Here is a 23,475-nt window from a genome sequence, read left to right as displayed (position 1 = left end):
CTGCAGTCTGGTTACACAAAAAGGTGGCAACAGCTTGCTTATTTCCTAGAGCTCATGACAGTTAGATAAACAGGACTGTCCAATACATTCATTAATAATCATAACACACAAAATCTGTCTGAAGAATTGATAGGACAAAATGTAAAAGATGTTTACTGGTTAGAAGCTCTTTATTTTCTGTCTTTGAACCCTTACAATTCCAAATCCCAACACATAATCCAAGAGGAAGCACTGACAGTAATAAACACTACAGAGAAAAATCCTTATCAACAACTCATGATTTTGGAACATTCCTTTCTTAAATTCCTGTGTTAAATGATGTGGCTTATGGAGAGGTTTTTTGAGCGTGGCCCCAAAGTGGCCTCTCTAAAACGTTTATGAAAAAGTCCAGAACGTGTTTACACTGGCAAATGATTGTGAGAAAATATGAATGCTGTTCTAAGCTACATTATTTTGACAACTTTTGTTATGTGATTAAGGTTTTCACTCAGAAAGTCTTGTAAAAATCATTAGTCTCTTCTGTGTTGTTTTTAATACCTCAGACACTACGGCCGAGTTCTCTCTGCGCTGTTCATCTCTTCCTCATTCCAGAACAGGAAGTGAGTGTGTGGCTTGCTGCGCTGTGACTATTCATTCTGATGGCTAAGAAAGTGTTGACGTTTGTTCGTCAAAGTAAAGATCTCTTTACATACGAGAGGACACCAGACATGGCCTCAGACTTTTTGGTTTAAGAGGTGCTCTGGTGTCTCATCTGGTGGAGCTTCTTCCACCCTGCCAGGCCTGAGGCTCCCACTGTGGACATCTACATGAGTCACTGTACCAGATAGGTAAGTGTACACCTACCTGGGGACGACACCGTGGTTGCTGCTGCACAGACCTGGGTCTAACCTTAGATACAATAACATCCATCTCCTTTGGAAGTATTTGAGGCACGTTCGAATGACAAGTTTGCAGCCACAAATTGTGTTTGTTTGATGAAGCTGTGGTTAACCAATATTGTCCAGCAATGGTTATGACATATCAGGAAAGATATTTGCATGAGATCGTATACAACTGAATAGTACAACACGTGTGATTCCTGCATTAAAACTTTGTGGGAATCATATTTAGGTAGCTCCATTATAATAAAAAAAATGATAGAAAAATGTGTCTGATAACATCAAGCCTCTGTTTCCCAATTCTTGAGTGTAAGCTGGGTTGACATAGCACTCTGGTGGCTAACAGGAAGTTACAAAACAAGGGTTTGGGCATAGACACTGGTTGGAACTTTCAAAAGAGACATTGACCAGAAAGGTTCTCTCCCCATCATGTAGGGAAGTATGGTCTTAGATATGATTTGACAGCAACACTTCTCTTTCTGTTCTAAGAGCTGGGCCCTGACGAGTTCCATGATGGGGAACATATTGAAGGGAGAGGACGAACATAAATCCAATATGGACAACAATGACAGCACCCTGAGAGGTAAGACATCAATTCTTAGACTATGGCTGAGTTTCTTTATGTAAGCATTTATTTGGAGAGAAAGGACACAGTATGGGAGTCTAGTCTGCACTTACTCTATGGCTCCCCAAGGGCATCTGTCAGTGTGCTGAACACAGTATACCCAGTAGAACACAGTATACCCAGTAGTACACAATATACCCAGTAGAACATAGTATACAGTAGAACACAGTAGTACACAGTAGAACACAGTATACACAGTAGAACACAGTATACACAGTAGAACACAGTATACACAGTAGAACACAGTAGAACACAGTAGAACACAGTAGAACACAGTAGAACACAGTACTGTGCAAAAGTCTTAAGGAAAACCAAAAACAGAAGTAATTACATTAAAAGAATAAACAAAGCATGATATACATTTTGCTCCTTTATAAGGATACACTACTGCCGGATGCAAAAAAACATGTTATAGCAAAAGATGAGCTTGACATGGTACATACATTTAATTTAAAAAGGAAGTTTGGTGAGGATTTACAACTTCAATAAATGCAACATGATTTCAAAATAAATGTTTCCCATCTACACATTAGAGCAATTGTAAGATCCTGCTGCATCCACAATAGACAGTACCACTAGATCAGGTGATACAGAAACACAGACCAGTTTGGATTAGTTGAACAAAATGCACCCAGTTTAGGTGGTGTCCACGCTGTCAACAAGGAATCGGTTGCTAGCTGTATTTGTATGCATATTGCAACCTATCTGGCTCAAAGGGTGACTATCTGGGTAACATTGTGACTACTTGGTTCCACAGATTCTGAGGATGAAATCCTCATTGTGCTCCAAGACTACCCGTCTCCAGATGTCAGCGAGCCACTCTTCAGGATGGGAGAGAAGCTCAAGGCCGTTTCTCAGTATGTTCATACTGTTCACTGTCTGACCGCATGCATATAGAAAAGCAGAAGGCCTTTCAACAATGTCAGTGTAGAACCATGTTATATCTGTTTTGGACGTTGAACCTATATTTTCAGTAAGATGTCCTTAAGTGTTCTGAAAGGCGTCCCCTGTAATATTATTATTATTAAATTAAAATGTGTTTAACCAAAGTATCAACTTCTGAAAATGTGAAGGGAGACAATTAAAAGACGATCACATTTCTAGTCATTTAGTTATGAATTCCCCCTTTTCACTTGTTTTGCAACGTTCAGAGAAGTCGGTTGGTGGAGAGTCCAGTCCGGCCCACCAGGAAGCGAAAACTATATTCCTAACAACTATGTAGCAAAGGTGTATCATGGGTAAGAAGGGATTGTCAAGAAAACCATACCATATCATGTTATATAACTGTGTAATTCTACTAAGCTATCCTGCTGCCCTTTATTTTATTTCCAAGTTGGCTGTTCGAGGGAGTGATGAGAAGGAAGGCAGAAGAGCTGCTTCAGCTCCCTGGACACAGAGTGGGCTCCTTCATGGTCAGAGAGAGCATCAAAGAGAAAGGTGTGTGTGTGCTTCATGTATCACTGTGTGAACTATGAACCAATAGTTATTCGGTGTGTGATACTAAATACGTTTCAGATAACTTATAGTTTACAGACAGCCACTGTGTGAACATGACCTTTACAGAACTTATTTCAATATGTGGTGCATGAACAAATAAGGAGGAAGTCCCATACATGTATTTCCCATTTCACTATAGCTCATGTCTGATGACTTTGTTACATTGTCATTCAGTTCTAACTTGCACCATTTCCCTCTAGCGCAATAGCAGATTTGCCATGTCTGTTACACTGTATATGACACACTCCATAGTACGGATAGATAAATCCAATAGACTTGACACAATTTACCACCGGTATCGCCCAGGTCTAAAACACTACATTGCATTAATTGCTGTTATGAATGACTGATTTGCACAGGTGTGTTAGTGTTTACAGGTATGTAATCCCTGCCAGTTTGCTGATGTGTTGCGTGTTTACAGGTGTGTACTCCCTGTCAGTGAAGCACAGGTCCATAAAGCACTACAAGGTCCTGCGACTGGACAACAGCTGGTACTACATCTCACCAAGGCTCACTTTCCAGTGTCTGGAGGATATGGTTAACCATTACTCTGGTACAACTGAACTCTCACACACGCACACATGCACGCATACTCATCACACACAAAGAAAAAAAAAAAAACTAAATATAGAAATCAGCGGTGGCTGATAGTGTACTTATCTTTCCTGTCTGTGTTCCTCAGTTTCTCTCTCAGTAACACTGTGTGCTAAGTGCTGTTGAATACAACAGGATGTAAGAGGTGTTAAGGGTTTGGTGCGTCTGTGTATGGATGCGAGAGGAGAGTGTATTCTATTAACCACTGGTTTGGTATGCCCCTAACAGTTTTAAGAGTTACTGTATGTGTGTGTGTGTGTCTGTGTGACCATGAACGCAAGTGCAAGACAAGTACACAAGTGCAATGCCTACTTCATAAAGAGACTGTTGCAGTGCATGGCCATGAGTGTTTATGGGCATTATGAGGACTATTTACAATTAGTCATTTAGCAGACGCTCTTATGCAGAGCGACTTACAGTAAGTACAGGGATATTTTCCCCGAGGCAAGTAAGGTGAAGTGCCTTGCCCAAGGACACAATGTCATTCGGGAATCGAACCGGCAACCTTCTGATTAATAGCCCGACTCCCTAACCGCTCAGCCATCTGACCCCTTATGAAAAGGCACAAGTGTGTAGTGTAGGTATCATATCTGACGGTTCCCTCCTGCTGCCCCAGACTCAGCAGATGGCCTGTGCTGTGTCCTCACCACCCCATGTCTGTCTGGGAATGCCTCCACCCTGGAAGGCCCTCCACAGGCGCCCCCGGTGGTCATGAGGCGCCACTTTGACTGGAAGAAAGTAGACAGGTAAACTAGTGACCACTGTGATAGGACTGATATAGTATAGACCGCTGTGATATGACTCCATCCCATTCTGTCTGTCTATTTCAACCAATCACAGCAAAGAGCTGGTGAGCTTAGAGAACCCCGGTAGCCCGGACAACAATGACGCCATGGTGAGCTACGGCGTTCGGAACAGCATGGCCTCCTACCTGTCCCTGACGGGAGCCCTCGACCCTGCGCAGAACAAGAAGAGCCGGAAGAAAAAGAGCAAGTCTCTCTACGTTCTCCCCAACAGCACTCTGGAGAACATGGACTATGACTTCTAGACAGAATGAGCAAGGTCTGGAACAGGGAGCTTACAAACCTATCTATCCATGTGGAGTGGAGCCAGAAATACGTGTCAGAGTTGAGTTGACACATATTTGAAGATTTGAAGAGTCCCCTGAGATGATCTGAAACAATCTAAACAGTGATATGTGAATCTGTACTGAAACAACGGGTTTAGGGTTAGGTTCTTATGTAGGCCTCTTCACTTTCGAAGAAGAAAATCAGACAAGGGTATCGACAGCCCTGCTGCTGTGAAGCCCACAGAGGCTGTAGGGTGACCTGGATAGGCCTCCTCCTCCTTCCCTTCACTCCAGCCCTCCAACGTTGGTCTCGGTATGAGACCGGTGAATGGAATGGAGGATTATGAGAAGCACGATCAACCATTCTATGCTTTTAATACTGCCGGGAACTATCAGCGTGGCATCATGACAGTCATAGTCAGACTTGAATGCATCTGAAAGTGTTTGTTTATTATGTTGTATATTTTGGAGGTTTATTATATTATATAACTTGTCATAGGTATAAACTTGTTTTGAGTGTGAGCTTTCTCTGTTGGTCAGCCGGTTTCCTCACTTTCTAATCTTTAACAATGTAGATTAAGTTAATCGTATTTGTTGATAAGAATCTAAATAAAGTATGTATGACATTGCACAAGTTTTGGCAAATGACTTTTGCAATAAACAGTCAAAGTGAGTCTGTGTGACGTGGATAAACTGCCAGCACACGAACAACCTCACGTCAGAGGATATGGCAGCTAACAAACTGTGGTCAAAACTCTTGCCGTCACTCTCTCCTCTGAGCTATTCTTTCATACACTGTGACAATTCATATCAACAACATCTTAAGCCTGACCATAAGTTGAAATATTGAGCCTTGATCTTTCAAGTCAAGAGTTACAACTTCAATGGACTTTTTGTGAACATATGTTAGCATTAGCATCCCTTTCATAACAGAGTAGCAGCCACATGCAATTGTTTGGAATCCATCCTGTGAACAGGAATGTAGGCTTCCAATCTGCACCGAGTAGAATGGGAAGAACAGAGCGTTCCTCCAATTAAACAAACATCCGGACTAACAGTAGACCGAGGGCGTATTTTGTTTATCCCAGCACATTTACTTGTGATGTTGTTATGGCTGGTCATACATTTTTCCAGGTCTAGAGTGTACCAAGAATTGCCACCATATGAGATGTTGATTGTGCAATGGTGCATCAAAGGTTGTAAGCTAATGTAAGCTTTTATATACAGGGGAGCAGATGATGAGCTATAAACTTGATCAAATACAAAATATAACAATACAAAAGGTAGCAAAATAAAAAAGGTGACAAACAACTGTTAATCATGGTTTCATAAAACAGCAAAGGGCAACTTCTAGGCGACATACTAACCGACATTATCCAAATCCGAGCAAGCAATTTAAAGTTGTGTGTTGAACCTTGAGGCTATTTGTCCACTTCTGTTAAACATGAAACAAAACATGGAGGTTTTCCAGTCAGTGGCATTGTAAATCCCCAGTTTTTTTTTTACCTTGAATGACGCTAGTTAACAGTGTACTTAAAGCCCAGGGGAGAACAAAGTCAGCAACACGGTCTATATAATTCATTAAATTTCATTAAGTTTCCCAGGGCCATTGGTAGCGTCTCCCAGTGTGTCTGACTCTTTCGGGAAACAAACTCAGCACTTTGTAGCGACTGAATTGTCCACAGGTTCAAACATTTGTGTCATCTGGTTTTAATAAGCTATTAAAATCTGCAGACCAAACCAAACCTGCTGATTTTGTGTTTAGGGGTTTCAGGCAGGGGGTGAAAGATACAGAGAGAGTGTATGCGTTTGTGAGCGCTGGTGTGTACATGCGTGCTCATGAGTGTATGGGGGGGTGGGGGGGGGGGGGGCATCTGCGCTGTATGTTATTTGCGGGGCTGGCCCCTATATACAGCTGCATAGCATCTAACATAGACTCAGCTAAAGTCACATACACCAAGTAATTCTCTCGGTCATTCACCAGGACCAAGTACCGAGAATTAGACCGCTCATTATCTCCACATTCCCTCAGCTTTACACTGTGACCTCACAATACTTGAGAAAAGTACAGGATCTGTAATTTGGGCCACATCTTAATAAATGTTTTTCCCTAAATTCGGTGTTCTATTGCTTACAGGAGCACAACTGCAACAGATCTTCATCTTTAAGATCCTTGGTTAAGATTTGAACCAATAACCGGATCTCTGACCCCTGGATGACCTCTTGTGTAGTATCTAATGTAGCAAAAAACACCTTCTCCAGCTCAGCCATTTCACACGACCCAATCATAGCGTTTGTGTCAATAGCCTTTCAGAAAAAAATACAGGGTTGCCGTGCCAACGATCACATCCCTCTGTGTGTGCACAGTAAAGTTTACAACAAAAAAACACAACAAGGAGGAGAAGAGACTTTTCAACATTAACAAACCAGGACACATCTTATCAACAAACCCGGGACAAGAAGGGCTAATATTTGAGAAGGTTTCACTTGGTTCAGATTCACTTTTCCTGTGGTTTGTTTGATGTTACAGTGGATCTAAGCACCAAGGAAAACATGTAGGGATCTGTGAAGGCCACAGCTTCACCCTGAAAGGGAAGAAGAACAAAAGATAGAGAGTGGAAGTCTCAGCATCTTGCTCTATAATGGACAGGGAGCAAGTGTATGCTGTGTGTGTATGTGTGTGCGTGTGTGTGTGTGTTACTAAAAGATCCTGTATGTAATAAGGTTTCTCTAATCTCCACACATCCTCAGCAGAGGAGCAGGCCCAGCTGTCCAAACGTCTGACTTCACTGCCTCAGTGTTTGATGTGTTCTGGCGTGCCTAGAAAACAATCTGGATCAATGTTTACTTTACTCAATCAAGAGACTTTGCTGTCCCCATTACTTTTTAATTAAAACAGAGCGTAATCCTGCACTTTTCCTTTTTAACAGTCGGCCACATCGTCCCATAGAAGAGTGGTTTGGAGAGCATTGGAGAATGAGAAGCCTTGCCCAAGGCTTGACAAATAAAAGTGTGTTGCGGGCTAGCATTGTCTGACACACAGAGAAAACGTCCACCATTGAAGCCTTTCAAGACCCAGACAATTACATGAACAGAAACTATTCCGTTTTTTTATTTGCGTGTTTAAAGGTTATCTGGAATGCTAACTAGGCGTGACCAGTTATTTATCTATCCCTCATGTTTTTTGATATACCACTTTCTTAGCACTGCCTTAGACATACGAGTAGTACTGATAGTACAATATTAGTTAATGGCAATGTAACTGGCAATGTGACAATTTACAGTTAGATATGGCAGGATGGAATTAGATTCCATCTTAAGAGGTTATAGTGACTGATTGATCGCTATGGTTGTTATTGGATAATAATCAGAAAAATTGACTAGAATGGAGCATCACTATGATGACAACTGAGGACCCAATTCCTAAAAGTAAAAACTTCCAGGGCTTGTAAGATAAAGGACTTTCAGCATATTGCCTTCCAGAGCACCCCAATGGCACAATGTAGTCTAAAGTCTGAAAACTGGAAGCTTGGGCCAAAGCACACAACCTCATCCAACTCTGTCCAGAGAGCCAGAGGAAAACAAACACAAATGGAACACTCCAGAACAGTCCCAAGCTCCCCAAACCATGCCAGAGGGTCCAGGGAGCTCTGATCATGCTATCCCCTTGCATGTGTCAGTCCGTCCTCCTTTTACAAGAGAAGAAAGACAGCAAAGTGTTTTCCATCCTTTCTAAAAGCCTTGGTTTCACTCTATTACGTGGCAGTGTAGTTTTATACTTTCGCCAACGTTGTAGCTTTCAATTCACACTTTCCCAGGCAGTGGCAAAGATATTGCCAGAGGACTTAAGGCATGATCCTGTCACTGTCCTTAATGTCCAAACATTTTCAGGACACTGAAATTGCTTGCAGGTTCCACTGAATTTGTAACAAGAAAACGTTTAGAATCCCATAAAATAAATTGTAGTGGGACAAACAATGCGATAGTTTTAACTGTTTTAATGCTGTCACTTATTTTTCCATTAGTGGTATTTGTAACCATTTCTGTAAACTATGCACATCAAACAGGATAAAAACTACTTCAGAAAGAAAGAAAGAAAGGTAAAGAAATAAATCATGGCTAGGAAAAATACAGTCTGGCAATACCCATGGAAACAGAAAGTTACTCAAGTGTTCTGGAGACACCTGTTAACAGGAGAAGCATGTAAGGTTCCGATGACCTGGAACAATGTCTGCCTATGTTCTGAAGCCAGTGGACTTCAGGCCTGCATCTTCCAGACCTTACACAGACGACACGCTAGCCCCAACACTGCAACTTTCTCCTTGGAAAGCTCAGGCAACCACAGGACTAAAGGCTCCACAGGCAGCTGTCGACCACATGGGCTTACAAACGACAGGAGATAAATTAAAAGGTGTTGGAATATGTATGCACTGCCTAATTTGTTAGTTTGAGTAACGTTTTTGGTAAACCTACATAAACACTGTTGGTTGTGAACACACATCGGCCAACCTATTTGATGCACACATCATTTTGTGGTGCAGTGTAATTTTCTGATTATATATCCTACTTGGTAAAGGGTTAGGTTGAGTGAATGGGTTAGAAAAACATTACATTTAGAAAGCCTAAAGCGGGTGTGCGTTAAACCATATCTGTAGCTACTCAGTGCTCTTTCCATGGTTCTTAAATTCTAGCGTCATTTTCTTGCTTTAAAATGTAAATTACATTGTATGAACACATTTCCTATCCAAACTTCTAAATCGTATTACATCATTTTGCATATCCCAGCAGTGATGGTTGCACAAACAACTGGTCTGTAAAGCTGGTGTCATGGGACATGAAGAAGGCTCTCTTTTTCTTGCGTCAACGAAACCTTTGTAGCATCATCGATGCATGGTAAGCATGGTTCACAATTAGACCCTTTGGGTCACATTTGACTTTTGTTTCCTGTTGTTGATCACAAAAACCCCATGGTGTTTTTGCAGAGTCATGAACCAAAGAGCTCCTCTCCTCAGTGAACAGTAAGTGAAAGTTTACATTACATACATGACATTACTAGTAAAAGCTGAGACCCAGTCTTCTGTGGAACACTTGTGTTCCAGCAGTATTAAAGCAACAACTCACAGTTGCCGTTGATAATGATTGAAAACATATCTTGGACCGTCGTGGCATGTGAAATCAGGAAACAATCTTTTTCCACTCAGCAGCGTTATGCGTTAACATTCACCAGATTCTGATAAGCTGACACACGCACACGTTCACTCACACACACACACACACACACACACACACACACACACACACACACACACACACACACACACACACACGCACACACACACACACACACACACACACACACACACACACACACACACACACACACTCCCTCTCTATCTTTCTTACCCTAACTCAACCTTGTCAGCCACAGTCCTGGCAGGCATGGTGGAGTGCGCAGAGTGATGACTTCCACCCAGAAAGAGAACGACGCTCGGCCCAGAGCCAGCCAGTCTAACAAACAGATTGAGCTGCTACATCAGTAGCTGACGTGGAGCGAACACACACAGAAGCCTGTCTGCAGCTGGAGGCTCTCCTGATGCAGAGCTGGATGTGGAGCTGGAGACGGGATGTACTATTGGAAGCGTCACAATAACACACATGTTCACGCATGCACACGCCAAGACACATGCAGGCATGTGTTCAATGAATGTGTACACACAAACACGTACCCTCTGACCTCTGCTGGTGGCAGAGAGAATACCAGTCTGCAGACAGGTGTCACTGTGCTGTTCGACAGTATCCGTCCACCCTCACCCCAGCTTCTTCTATTCTGTCTACATGATGCTCATTGTATTTATGTCCACTTTTTCTTCTCTCTGTAACTATTCAGTATAGCATCAGTTACAGACTGTAACTGCTACCCAAAGAGTAGTGGAAAAAAGACTAAACCACAAAACCTTCCACTGCCTAACAGACAAGCACGTAGACATGAGATACATGGAAGATTTTTCTGATTCACGTCTAACTGTGCTGCTGGCTTGAGGTCATCACCTAAAGTGCCTTACCAAAGTACCCAACCACAGCAACAGAAAGATGCTGCCTGTGGATGGTCCACATAGTGACTAAGAGTCACGCCCAGTTATGTGTGGAATTTGACCGGTCGGCATTAGAGACTATTTCTCGAGGGAAACATTGCTCCCTGACTCTTTTCTTCCCTCTCTCACTTCCCTTTTCTGGTTGAAGGGTGTTGCATAGCCTTTGAAGGAGCTATAGGATTCTGGCTTGCCTATTTATTCAGGGTCTAAATGGCCGGATCTTCAGTAGGAAAGTAGCAAGTCTACACCTATATTAGGTTCTATAGTAGGTGCTATAGTAAGTTGCTTTGGTTGGTTATAGTGATGATAAATTGTGTTCTTCCCTGCCTCACTCCTTTCTGACTTCTTTCACCCCTTCTTCCCTCTCTTAATCCCTCTGCATGCTCCTCCCCAAATCCTTTGAACATGACGTAATGCTCCTGGATACACACATGCTCATGTGGAAAGGATGTTAATGGACGCAGCCTGCGAGAATCATTAACAGTTGAGTGTTTTTTGATATTAACTAAACTGGAAATGCACAGTATGGGACTACAGTCTATGAACATGGACACCACTGATCCTTCCTTCAACTTATCTAGACTTGGCAAAAACAATCAACGAGTTGCTCTTTTCCTACTGAAGATCCAGCATCCCTTTAAACCTGGACTCAGTAGGCAAACTGGAATCCTTCATCTCTGTTGGATGTTATGCGTCACCCTTCAACCACACTCTTTGGTGAGACACAAACAACCTCTTCTACTGAATCTATTACTGTGCTGCACTCTAGTGGTGCATGGGGGTCAGCGGTAGTAGAACGTTTATTGGCATAATCTAACGTCAGTCCAAACAATGTTTAAAAAGGCACCCTGCTCACAGTGAAACCCTTGTTCAAAACAGCTGCCAACGACATAAAAAAAGGAAGATAAACAATTACCTGTTCATAGACGCCTGCTGCGCTCATTCCTAATAATTTACTTGCATGGAGATTTGAAGTTGCTTGATAATCTGGTCCTTTTTCTCCTGAGACTGCAGATGTAGAGTTTGTAATAATGTCAGAAGTTCAGTCATATCGGTGTGCCTCTGGGGTGTGGAAGTAGGCCAAATTTTATTAGAATAATGTGGAGTATATTTGAGATTTTTCAGTACAATTCTGAAAAAATTATTACGATTATTGAGGATTTCATGGTATTTTCAGAGATGAGCAATTTTCTATCATTCAGTTTGAAACTTAATCGAAAATGTAAAGGATGTGAAAGTATACCAGACCTGTGTCTGATGGTGTCCGTTTGAGGTTTTATATTCATAACAATATTATAAAAGTCATCATTTTTCAAAATTGTATGGGTAGTTTTCACCCGGTCCCTAACGGGTCGCTGCAAAGTAGCGTCTTCAAAATGTGAGACGAATGTCGAATATTAAACTAACTTCACCTCGGTCCGGAACTTTAGACACTCCGTCTGCATAGATTTCGGGTTCTTATCGCGCACGGACCAGGCGTACCACATGTTTAATACTCCGCCAGGAGCATTCAGCAAACAGTGCTAACCTTTGAATGCCCAGCGTTACCAGGCTCATTGTGAGCTATTCGTATAATATTCCTTGTTGTAAAGTAATGTAATTTAAGTTCTCTAACCATGTCAGAAGAAAGTCCTGAACACAAAAAGTTTCCATCTGTCATTGATAGGTACTACACACGATGGTATAAAACGGGTAAGTTGATGTCAACTTGTGAAGCAAAACAGCTACTGTAGCGATAGCTTGGTAACTCGTTAACTTGGTTATTTAACACAGCTGTCTGTCCATGGCAATAACTACTGACGTTTTATTTGTTTTCAAACACGATTGACTTTTAGATTTTCTTACCTGCACCCAATGCATTTGAAAAAATCCGCTCAAACAAATGTTTACTGTTCAGCGTGTTAAGTAGCTTTATCTTGTTATTTAATACTTAGATCTCAAGGGCCAGCCTTGTGAAGACCATTGCATCCTTCAGCACTCAAATAGGTATATGCCCCAGACATTCTTTCTTCATGTGTGCAAGTATCAATTGAACATCTTGCATCGAAATCACAAAACTATGTATTCAGTAAAAGTAAACTACATATGTAGCCTGTGGGTTTTTCTCTTTTCCTACAGACTATGCGTTATCACCCTGGCAGAAACACACCCTATACTTCAAGACGGTCGGACGGTCAAGAGCATCAACTATCAAATCAGTGCTGGCTGCAGTCGTCTGGAGAACAAAGTGTCTGGGAAATCTAAGAGAGTATGTATCTATGCTGGCTTCACGTAGCAACAGCCCAAGTCAGGACACAAGTACTTTGTGTCCTGTCCTCAGATTTAGACAAATTGTGTACTATTAAAGAGTTCATGTTTTTGTCATCAGGGTGGCCAGTTCCTCACAGACTTCGCTCCTCTGTGTAGGATAACCTGCACAGACACTACAGAATACACCATCTACAGGTGCGGTCTCCATTGTTGATTTGGGCTCTGGTAGAAAATAGCCATGCTAGCTAGCGTTGATTCGTGTTACTAATGTTCCCACTTAATAAATGTAGTGATATGGTCTTCTCAGCTGTATCAGGGGCCGCCTCCTCGAGGTGAACGAGGACATACTTGAAAAGCCAAGCCTTTTACTTGAAAAGGTGAGATTGTGAAACAAACTAGGTCCGTTCTTAGCTGTTAACGCCCACGTTGTTTAAAGGATTTAGGTTTTGTCTGTTGTCTTGTCTGCATTTGCTTGAGTAGCCCTCCACGGAGGGATACATCGCCGTCATCCTACCTAAGTTTGAGGAGAGCAAGAGCATCACAGAGAGCCTCCTGACCAGAGAGCAGTACGAGAGCGTGGTCTCCAAACGAGCCAGCCAACCAGAGCCTTGCTGAAGAACAACGCAGTCCCAGGGGCTCGTCATTCTCACCCCAGCTCCAAGGTGCCGTTTCCTGGGTCGACTTTAGGAGGAGTCCTTTACCTCTTGACCCTCCCAACCAGACTTGCGTGTTACCATCCATGACTGGATGAATGGACTGCAGCCTGTAGGGATAGACAGTGCATCAAGACCCAGGGACCGCATGTCTGATCAGCCCAGACTGTTGGGGATTTGGTAGATCTTTGCGGATACATTTTGTTGGCCTTAAAAACGTGCCATATTTGAAAGTCAGTTAATGGTTAAGAAAGAGTTTTTTAAAAATATTTTAAGTTGTTTATGTTTAACATACATGGACATATACAAGGGAGCTAACATGTGAGTAATTAAATGTAAAAGAGAGCAATTATGTAGCTACATTGGACACCAAATAGGCAGAGCACCAGTCCTGCTGTCAGAATCTTTCTTTTCTTTCAGTGTACATGATTACATCAATAAATAACACAACCAACCCAATTCATAAGAAAAATAATGTTTTATTTTATTGATTTGAGTCTCCGTTTAGCAATCATTCAACTGTCAAAAGGATAGCTGGTCCAAAACTAGAGCTATTTCTTCACATATCTGTATCATCACTCCTGTATTAGCTGCTCACTCATCACATCTCTAAAGCTTTAGATACTGTGGATGGTTGTTTGTCTCCACACCCAGACATAGTACCACAACCATCATTATTACCTCTGGAAAGACATTCTTATACATCTTTTCTTCAAGTACCAGCATACAACATAATACACAGTGGTCTATCCAGCAGTCTTTACTTGATAGCCTTCATAACATGTACACTTCAGAGAGAACCACTTTTACAATCAATACCACCACGGGTTTAACACAGCAACTAGGTCATTTCAGGCTTTCATTTGGGGGGGAAAATCAAATCAAACCATACACTGATAATGATTTAAATGCTGTAGACAGTACAAAGCTGGCTAAAATAACATCCGCTTCTGGTTTAATTGGAGTATTAAGAGCTTTGCGTTTCATTTGATAAGCAAGCCAAGTGATTCATCTGTTCATTAAACTCCTATTTGGCATAAAATCGTTGGCATCGCGTTTACACTCTGTGCCTAAGCCCATGTTATGACCCTGTATCTGTTTAGCGTGTGATATGGGCTAAAACAATTTTAACCCAGTCTGACCTGACACGGTACGACAAGAAGTTTGGCAATGCATGCATTGATCTTTATATTTTAAGCATACTTTTATTTGAGGTTTTTCATAGGTGTGCATTTGGCTGAGATGTGCTACCCGGTTTACAGTACACTACTAAGCAAATGAGCTGGTCACAGAGCAGAGGCACATAGTTAAGGGGGGGGGGGGGGGGGTGTGCACTGCTGAGATCCTGAAGAAGCCTCCCATGTAGGCTCTTCCCTTCGCCCTCTTGTAAAGCTGAACTCAATTTCATCATCCGCGAGGACACCACCGAATGACCCAGGGTTGACAGGATGGAACAACTGGAGCCTGTCGGAGCAGTGAGCATGTGTCTCCATGCCACTCCCTGGTGGCCAAGGTTTGGAAATGCAGTTGTGGGTCTGTGACTGGGGGCTCTGAGGCCCATACCTAGCAACACCCTACACCCTAACAGTTACACAGGGACTACATAAACAAACCCAGGACCAGGGCCTACAGATACAACTTTAAGCCCAGGTCAAATACTATTCTCAAATACTTGAATTTGAGTGAATTTGATTTGGATCACTCCAACACAATAAAAACCAATCCAACTGTAACAAAGATGAAAACTTGATGGTATTTGATCTTGGTTTTGGAACCAGGCCTGACAGGAATAGATAATGGGGTCAGCGGTCACGATGGGGGTCACCGCTGGACTACTTGCTCTCCAGGAAAGTCAGGTTAGCCATGTGCTGCTCCAGGGACTTGACACCGAAGCCATTACTGTTCTTGACGTTGAGCGTGGCGCCGGAGGAGGCATTGCCCCTGACGGGTGAAGAGGTCTGCTTCTCCCTCCAGCCCTGAGGAGAACCCAGACTGCTCCTCTCTGACTTGTACTGTGGAGTTACAGATGAAGGGATGAAGAGGAAAGAACATTGGCCAATGGCATTTGAGTGGACTGTTGACATACCGCATCACTTTGTGCACGAAAGTAAGCAGGACAGACGGCGAGTGGGTCTCACCTTTCGGAGCAGCCTGTTGCAGTGTGGGAGGAGGAACACCACCACAGTCATCATGGCTCTAGTGGTCTGTATGGAGGAGTCCACCTGCACAGGTGCACAGAGGGATTAGCCTGCATGCACGCGTACACACAGACATACCCACAATCTTCTTTCTGACACGTGCACACACACACAACCCACAAATGGGCACATAATCTATTGTCTGATTGGCCAGGGTCTCTTGGTGAAGATGTTTTCCTGACCAGAACCCCCTGATGGTGTCTGACAGACAGATAGATAAGGCTGTCTGCTTAATAAATGACGTGGAAGTGCAGACAATGTCCAGGAAAGACATGAACATCAATCAATGGAAGAGATGTCATTTTTTTTATCAGCTCATATGCATTCTAACCTCTGACAAGGTGATCTGAGCTCATTGATGTCCAAAAGCTTTTCATTGAGGCTGATAAAGTTCTGTGCTTTTTCTTGTTTCCTGTGTGACACACACACACGCAGACAAACACACACACACCAGTTAGCGTACCTTCTGGAAGGTGGCAGACTTGCCCTGTGCTGGCGCCTTGGTGCCCAGCTGCAGCTGTTGGCACAATGCCAGCAGCTTCTCCATCTCTGACATCACTCCTGCTTTCTCCTCGTCCATCAACTGAGGGGAAGAAAACATTCAGAAACGCTTTCATCAGAGACTCTCATGAAAATTCCACTCATGTTTAACTATTGTTTGTCAATAATTGAATAACTATGATTATAATAGAACAAAAACAGAATAATATTAATAATTTAAACCGAACCGTCCACCAACCCAAACCATAACCTTAGTCTATTATAATATCAACAGACTTGCAGGTCTAATTACATGTGGCCAGGTACAGATATTGCTTTCCCAGAGAGTTTGACTAGTTAGTTTTAACACTAATGTACCTCTTAGTGACACAAAGAAACTTTAATTGGGTTAATTTGCATAAATAACTTTGTAATTTGTCTTGGGCCATGCAAGGTGGGCTACCAGCTTGTTTCATCCAGGAGTTTAGGAGAGGGGGATATATAAAAAAAAAGTCAATTTGCTACTGTTTGTTTTGATGTAATTAATCAAATGAGAGCTTTAGCTGGGCGCGTTGATTATGTATTAGCATGCGGTGCCCTCGTCTGGGCGGGGTTAGCCAGCGCCAATAACCACATTTCTACTCTCCCCGTCCCTCTGAGACGGATGGCAGTCGTTAATAGCTGTCAGAAAGGGTGGTTTAATTAAACTGTGAGACCCCGGGCTGGAAGAGAGCAAGGCGGCTGTTCTCTTGTTTCTTTGATTTCACACACAAGAGGACTGCATCTGGGTGACAGGATTCATTTCCTGCCAGCGAATGTGATTTATAAGGTGGTCCACAATGTGTGTGCGTGTGCAGGTTTTTGTGTGTGTGTGTGTGGTACCTGGGTAGAGAAAGTGTGAAGAGATGAGCACAGCTGGAGTCCTTCCTCAGACAGCACCTGCAAACGAGGACAGAACCAGAGGGAGAGAGAGGGGGGGGGAGAGAAAGAGTGTGTGAGTGTGTGGGCGGGGGGGTACCTACTTTAAATACTTATATGGAAGAGATTGGCCATTCATTTCAATCACCAGTAAGCCCAACCAGCTATTAAGAGATTCTACAACAACCAACAAATAACATTAAAATGTAAAGGTTAAATATTTGCACAGTGTAATCACCTAATAATGGATAAACAATACCAGTTAGCATGATGTGTAGAGTGAGTCTCAGTGTGTATGTAAACCATTTTGTATGTGTGTGCAACTGTGTGTCCTAAAAGCCTCAGCGCAGAACCAAGAGGGGGCCCTCTCTCTCCCCCCTCTCTCCCTTCATCCTTTCAGTGACGGCCTCAGGATCCTAGCCAGGGACTCATCCAGAAGCACAGATACAAGACTGGCCTCCAGCTCTAAATAAGGCGTCCATCCTCCAGCGCACGACTCCCTTAATGAGGCCTGGGCACATTCAATCCCAACCGATAATAAAGGATCGGTGGAAGGAGAGGAGGATGATGAAAAAGAGAGGGAAGATGGAGAGGAGGAGGGAGAGAAAGACATGGATAATGGCGGCATGTACACACCTCGGCTTGGTGGAAGAGATCCAGGGTAGTCTTCAGTAGCCCCTCCCCCCTGGACGACGCAGGAAATTGAGAGGAAAAGAGGATTAAAGTGGACTCCAAATGAATGAGAGCGCCGTGAGCCCTTCGACAGCACAAATGGGGTGTAAGTAGATGTGGTGGAGCCGGTGAGCTTGTACAGGTTGTGTGTACCTGGTGAACAGGTACATGGAGTAAGCCATGCTGGCCATGCTCTGGCTGTGTCGCACAACGTCATGGTCCTGCTCCTCCCACTTCTCCACCTCAGAGTCCACGTCTGACGACAGCAGACGCAGCTCCAGCCCCAGCTTTGCAATGGTGGTCTGCTCCTGGAGGGAGAGAGACAGAGAGAGAGAGAGAGAGAGAGAGAGACAGAGAGAGAGAGAAATGTAGACCCCAGGTTGTACCAGAACATCCTCTCTATCTGGGAAATTGCACATCCATTTCACAGTTCTGTAGAAGCGCTGGCTCGCATAAAAGTGAATCCATCAATCATTTTCTCCCGTCATCAATTCCCACAGTGCGTTTATAATTTACTTCCAGAAGTCAGCAAGTTATTGGCGCCTTGTTGGAATGAATGCACCTGTCAGGCCAGGAGAGCATGTGAGACGTGACATCGTGCTACTCTAAAGAATGAATGTTTCAGACACACGATACCTCAGCGTCCAGCTTGACAGCTTTGGCAGTCTTCAGGCTCGCCGAATGTTTCTGCAAAGCACAACAAGGGAGTGTGATGAGTGGAGCAAACCACTGAAGATGTCGTGAAGAGTAGAAAAGTTGCGGTGTAAAATGTGTGACGTATCCATGACTCACTGGGTCACACAATGTCGTACTCCCCCCTGGTCTGGGAAGAGACAGGTATGCTCTTTTATCACCTGGGACGAGAGAGAGTGACAGAATGAGAGACAGAGATAAGGAGAGAGGGAGAGAACGAGAGAGCGACAGAACGAAAGGGAGAGAGAATGAGAACGACGGAGCGAGAGTCTGATTGATTGCGTTTTTCTCTTTCTCCAGAGCACGCTTGGAGCAGTTGTGTCTGTGTGGAGCCGTATTTACAGAATGTTGTCCATGTCCATCTGTGGGACTAGAAGGGCACTTGGGGCAGAGGACTGGTAGGAGTCCAGAACAAACATGCTTCACTACAAGTCATCAAACTGTCTTGTGACAGCAAACTTGAACTTCTACCTCACCCCAACCCACACCACAACTTTGTGTGTGTGTGGTGGGGTGTGCATGTGTGTGTGGTGGGGTGTGCATGTGTGTGTGTGGTGTGCATGTGTGTGTGTGGTGGGGTGTGTGTGTGTGCGCAGGGTTTCAGAAGGGTTAGAACCGATGATATGAACCATGCTGGCATCGAGAAGAAAGGAAAGTTATTTGGAAGATAAAAAACGGTGTCTAGTCGGGGCTCCGCGTGCTGTCAGGCTAGAACAGATCCAGCCTGTTCTTCTCTGCTGATAACCCCTTCATCTGAGCAGCCTCTCGCTCTCTGTCTGACAGGCCTGGAGAATACTAACAAGACCAGTGTGGAGACGAGCTGTCTCTGAACAGAGCAAAGACAGCTGATGTGAATATGCAGTTGACTTGCACCCTGAGAGGTAACAGTAGGATGTGTTGGTACGTTATGCTAAGTAGATGTCTCGTGCTTGTGTCCCACCCCAAATGACCTCACATTCATTATATTGCAGAAAGGGCTACAAGGGAGAGAGCGAACGTGATGAGAATATAAATAATGCCAGTAAATGGTTAGCATACATTGGCTTGTATTACAGCGTACAGCTGCATAGCAGATCACTACTGGTGATTGTATGCATTTACTGCAGTAAATGCATACAATCACCAGTAGTCTTTAAACACACACACACGCACACCTCGGCGTCCCTCGAACACGTCGTTGACCTCGTGCAGCAGCAAGGCCATGTCACACAGCTGAGACTCCCAGGCCTCACAGAACACCTCCAGGTTCTCCTTGGCTATCTTACTGGATGGGTGCAGGGCCAGGGTCTGGGCCGCGGAGATGATCTGAGGTGGCGGCAGGGGGGTTGGAGAGAGAGGGTGAGAGGGGTGGCATGGGGAGGGGGGAGTCAGAGAAGGTGGGGGAGAGATAGATGAACAGAAAGAGAGGGAGGAAGGGTGAGACTTGTGGTGTTTACTTGTATAAGAAGAAGCAGCATAAGCATGGGTAGTTCAGCTATGATCTACTCTATTATTTTTGGTTTGATGCTACAGTATTCGGCTCCAAAATTGCAATGGCAGGGTTTCTACTGTATCCTGCTCTATGTAACTGATCTCTGATGCAGTCTTTTTGACTCTATTCTACTGCAGATGACATCATCTGACACCGACAACAGAAATATATTCCGACAACCACAATTCACCAGCGCTCAGACCCAGGTTGCACTCTGCAGCTCAGCATTTGATTGGCTATTAACCCTGTGGGAGGTCTTTCTACTGCTTTTGGCCAAAATAGATATCACACACATTCTCCACATCCCCCCCCCCCCCCCCCCCCCCCCGTGACCTTATTGATTGGTTGACCTTAGAACCTGGGAGCTTAGTCATTACAGAAGGGTCATACAGGATGTGACATTAACGCAGAAGAGAGATCATGGCATCCCCCCTGACAACCCTGGGCAGATAATTAAGTATGGCTGAGGCTTGGGGACAGAGAACATAATTAGGGAACGGTATCAGCCCCCCCCCCCCCCCCACCCCCCCACCCACCCCGGAGAGCATAATTATAACACAGAGTTGGGAGAGCGAGATAACAAATGCTCACACTCTTGGCTGTATCAACGCAACGCATTAGGCAACTTTAGAGATGCTTCAAAAGCTTTCTTCACGATTTTCTTCTCGTCAGACCTCCGCATCGATGTCCCAGTTATGTTACGGTGAATGAACGTGGACTGCGTGAACACAATTTCAACACTGTGCCCCCACATTGCCGTAAACACCAGCAGACTTGTTGACATGTTTGTCGACGTGATGTTCACCTGGGGGCCGATGACGAGGAAGGTCTCCTCGGCGTGGATGCAGGTGATCTCCAGAGGCTCCGTCCCGGATACGTGACACAGCAGACGACAGGTCTGGGACAGGACCGAACCAGAACCACATCACAACACCGCCAAAGGTTCACATCGACACACAGCGTTCTCCGTCCTGAAGACGGAGGTACCTATCTACGTATACGGAAGCACGTACAGTGTCTGACTACACATACACGAGTGCACACACACACACTCCTACCTCCACCAGCTGTTCCTTCTGCTCGGTCAGGGTGCGGGCGTACTGAGCCACAGCCTCCAGGTTGCCCTCGGCCCCCTCGGCCTTTAGTGCCCGCAGGGGCAGGTGATCCGAGTGAGCCTTCAGCAGCTGGGTGGCACGTCCCACTGCCACCTTGTGGAGCTGGGGGCGGGGGGGGAGGAGGAGTGGCCATTACTATTGTCAAGACGACTACATCCTAGAAGGTTCGTGACATTAAGTGCAATTTCAAACGTCCTCGCAGAGACCTCTGGCGTACACTGTGGGAGCTCACCTCTCGTCGGAGCTCGCTGACACTCTGACAGGTCTTCAGGATGGCCAGCTCCACCTCCTCGGTGGCCTCCTGGGCGTGATGCGACTGCTGCTTCGCGCCAGAGGAACCCGGACGAGGGGAAGGAAGTGGGAGAGGTGAGAGGTGAGGTGACAGAGGAGGGTTAGCCAAGGCTGCTAACAGGAAAAGACTCTGAAGAGGCGGGTCATGTCAGGCAGGCTGGAGTTCATACCATTTCAATTAAGATTTCTTGGAAATCTCAGTCAAGATTATTCTTGAATACTCAAGATGCATTTTAACGTAGACTTACTATTTCAGATAGTCACATTTTTTACAAAGAATGGACTGAATATTGGACTAACCAGACATGACAGATAACAAATCCAGTGATTCAAATCTAGCCAATAGCAGACAGTGGGAGTGTTTCACTGAAAACCAATAAAACATCCTTCAGAAGCGTAACTAGCCAATTATAGAACATGCGCAATGCTTTTGTGCTGAACAGATGGAAGTTCAATGATTCTCTTTCGAGTTTCGACAGAAAAGCAGGAAGTAGTCTTTTCAATCAGTGTATTCAGCCTTCTACAGTGAACGGAACATTCCAGTACCAAATCTGAATGCCAACCTTCAGTGGGTGGACGGTGTGTCACCAGCTTGTCACTTTTTCGGAACAAAACGGACGAGGGCTCTCATGAGAACATGGTTCTGTCTCTACCACGACAGGAGAGAACATACCGTGGCCTATCTATGTGTGTGTGTGTGTGTATATGGGTGCAAATCTACACATTTCGATAAAGATGAATGCTTCCCGGGGACCTCCGACCTACCGCCTGCACCACGGCATCCATGAGCTGCAGCGTGTCGTCGCGGGTGAGCTGGCAGAGCTGCAGGATGCCCTGCCGGTGCTCGTGGCTGGTGTAGGCCGAGTCAGTGAAGTCCTCAGTCCTCTCCACCACCTGCTCCAGCTGTCCCAGCAGGCTCTGGGGGGGCAGGGAGGTCAGGGCCTCACGGAGACCCTCCACGTTGGACTGGCACACAGAGAGACGCACGCACACACACACACACACACACACAAACACACACACAGGAAACTGTTATAAGCAAGTACAGTCCTGGCATAGCTCAGCTCCATTTGAACAGGCATTGTACTGATGGGATTACTCCTTTTAAAGTCATGTCTGTAGGGAGGAACAAATACCTTAAAGTTTTTGATGCCGTTGTTGATGCTGACTGACAGGACCTTGGCCTCGGTGCTGGACCGCGCGTCCGTCACAATGTCGATGACCTGCTCCAGGGCGCAGCGCATGCGCTGGAACACGGCGTCCTTATTGATCCTCGCTGAGTCACAGTCTGGGTGTCGGAGACACGTCTGAGGAGCAGGAGAAACACACAGACACACCGTGTGTGAGGTGTGTGTGAGGTGTGTGACCTGTGTGTGTTTAGGTGTGTGAGGTGTGTGTGAGGTGTGTGACCTGTGTGTGAGCTGTGTGTGTTGAGGTATGTGACCTGTGTGTGTTTAGGTGTGTGAGGTGTGTGTGTTGAGGTGTGTGAGGTGTCTGTGTTGAGGTGTGTGACCTGTGTGTGAGCTGTGTGTGAGGTGTGTGTTGAGGTGTGTGTGGTGTGTGTGTTCTGTGTGTGTTGAGGTGTGTGAGGTGTGTGTGTTGTGGTGTGTGTGTTGAGGTGTGTGACCTGTGTGTGTTGAGGTGTGCGTGTGAGGTATGTGTGTGTTCTGGTGTGTGTACCTTGGAGGCGGTGAGCAGCATCATGGTACACTTCTCCAGTACAGCTCTGGCTGCTGCCATCCTGGCCTTCTTCTTCTCATCCTTCAGGTCCTGCAGGACCAGGCAACGAGGTTAGAGCTGTGGCACACACACACACACTGAAACACGCACACTCATGCACATTCGTACACACCCAAAGGCACACCATTCTCTCTCTCTCTCTCTCTCTCTCTCTCTCTCTCTCTCTCTCTCTCTCTCTCTCTCTCTCTCTCTCTCTCTCTCTCTCTCTCTCTCTCTCTCACACACACATGCACACACAC

At 44.8% G+C, this 23,475-nt stretch overlaps 3 protein-coding genes across 3 annotated transcripts in view; 2 read left to right on the top strand and 1 right to left on the bottom strand.

Moving 5' to 3' along the window:
* The first annotated feature begins 611 nt into the window (after positions 1 to 611).
* On the top strand, positions 612 to 5,297 carry sla1a (Src like adaptor 1a). Its single transcript, XM_067255635.1, has 8 exons — positions 612 to 827; positions 1,368 to 1,461; positions 2,261 to 2,360; positions 2,655 to 2,741; positions 2,837 to 2,940; positions 3,422 to 3,553; positions 4,211 to 4,340; positions 4,435 to 5,297. The coding sequence occupies exons 2-8, from the start codon at positions 1,389 to 1,391 to the stop codon at positions 4,640 to 4,642; spliced, it is 834 nt and encodes a 277-aa protein (XP_067111736.1). The 5' UTR covers positions 612 to 827; positions 1,368 to 1,388; the 3' UTR covers positions 4,643 to 5,297.
* A 6,870-nt stretch (positions 5,298 to 12,167) lies between these two features.
* On the top strand, positions 12,168 to 14,117 carry abitram (actin binding transcription modulator). The gene is made up of 6 exons (XM_067256127.1): positions 12,168 to 12,447; positions 12,690 to 12,741; positions 12,874 to 13,003; positions 13,124 to 13,200; positions 13,313 to 13,382; positions 13,486 to 14,117. Exons 1-6 carry the CDS (start codon positions 12,372 to 12,374, stop codon positions 13,618 to 13,620), a joined length of 540 nt encoding a protein of 179 aa, XP_067112228.1. The 5' UTR covers positions 12,168 to 12,371; the 3' UTR covers positions 13,621 to 14,117.
* A 6-nt stretch (positions 14,118 to 14,123) lies between these two features.
* Positions 14,124 to 23,475, bottom strand: part of ctnnal1 (catenin (cadherin-associated protein), alpha-like 1) — a 32,033-nt gene continuing 22,681 nt past the window's right edge. Inside the window, exons 5-19 of the mRNA XM_067256126.1 lie at positions 23,177 to 23,266; positions 22,633 to 22,803; positions 22,262 to 22,462; positions 21,438 to 21,524; positions 21,149 to 21,307; positions 20,896 to 20,988; positions 19,774 to 19,924; positions 18,719 to 18,780; positions 18,563 to 18,613; positions 18,080 to 18,234; positions 17,891 to 17,939; positions 17,219 to 17,275; positions 16,320 to 16,439; positions 15,797 to 15,880; positions 14,124 to 15,670 (exon numbers count right to left, since the gene is read on the bottom strand). Of these exons, the coding sequence (XP_067112227.1) occupies positions 15,491 to 15,670; positions 15,797 to 15,880; positions 16,320 to 16,439; positions 17,219 to 17,275; positions 17,891 to 17,939; positions 18,080 to 18,234; positions 18,563 to 18,613; positions 18,719 to 18,780; positions 19,774 to 19,924; positions 20,896 to 20,988; positions 21,149 to 21,307; positions 21,438 to 21,524; positions 22,262 to 22,462; positions 22,633 to 22,803; positions 23,177 to 23,266 (1,710 nt within the window). The 3' untranslated portion in view covers positions 14,124 to 15,490. The remainder of the gene's footprint in view (positions 15,671 to 15,796; positions 15,881 to 16,319; positions 16,440 to 17,218; positions 17,276 to 17,890; positions 17,940 to 18,079; positions 18,235 to 18,562; positions 18,614 to 18,718; positions 18,781 to 19,773; positions 19,925 to 20,895; positions 20,989 to 21,148; positions 21,308 to 21,437; positions 21,525 to 22,261; positions 22,463 to 22,632; positions 22,804 to 23,176; positions 23,267 to 23,475) is intronic.

Source organism: Osmerus mordax, chromosome 18 (assembly GCF_038355195.1).
Source record: "Osmerus mordax isolate fOsmMor3 chromosome 18, fOsmMor3.pri, whole genome shotgun sequence".
Classification (NCBI taxonomy): domain Eukaryota; kingdom Metazoa; phylum Chordata; class Actinopteri; order Osmeriformes; family Osmeridae; genus Osmerus; species Osmerus mordax.
The sequence above is the reverse complement of the archived record's forward strand: the minus strand, read 5'-3'. Positions and strand labels throughout refer to the sequence as shown.

Coding starts and splice junctions, on each gene's coding strand:
- sla1a (XM_067255635.1), top strand. CDS start 1,389: ATGATGGGGAACATATTGAAGGGAGAGGACGAACATAAATCCAATATG. Junction 1,462..2,260: donor CAATGACAGCACCCTGAGAG/GTAAGACATCAA, acceptor TTGGTTCCACAG/ATTCTGAGGATGAAATCCTC. Junction 2,361..2,654: donor AAGCTCAAGGCCGTTTCTCA/GTATGTTCATAC, acceptor TGCAACGTTCAG/AGAAGTCGGTTGGTGGAGAG.
- abitram (XM_067256127.1), top strand. CDS start 12,372: ATGTCAGAAGAAAGTCCTGAACACAAAAAGTTTCCATCTGTCATTGAT. Junction 12,448..12,689: donor CACACGATGGTATAAAACGG/GTAAGTTGATGT, acceptor TTTAATACTTAG/ATCTCAAGGGCCAGCCTTGT. Junction 12,742..12,873: donor ATCCTTCAGCACTCAAATAG/GTATATGCCCCA, acceptor CTTTTCCTACAG/ACTATGCGTTATCACCCTGG.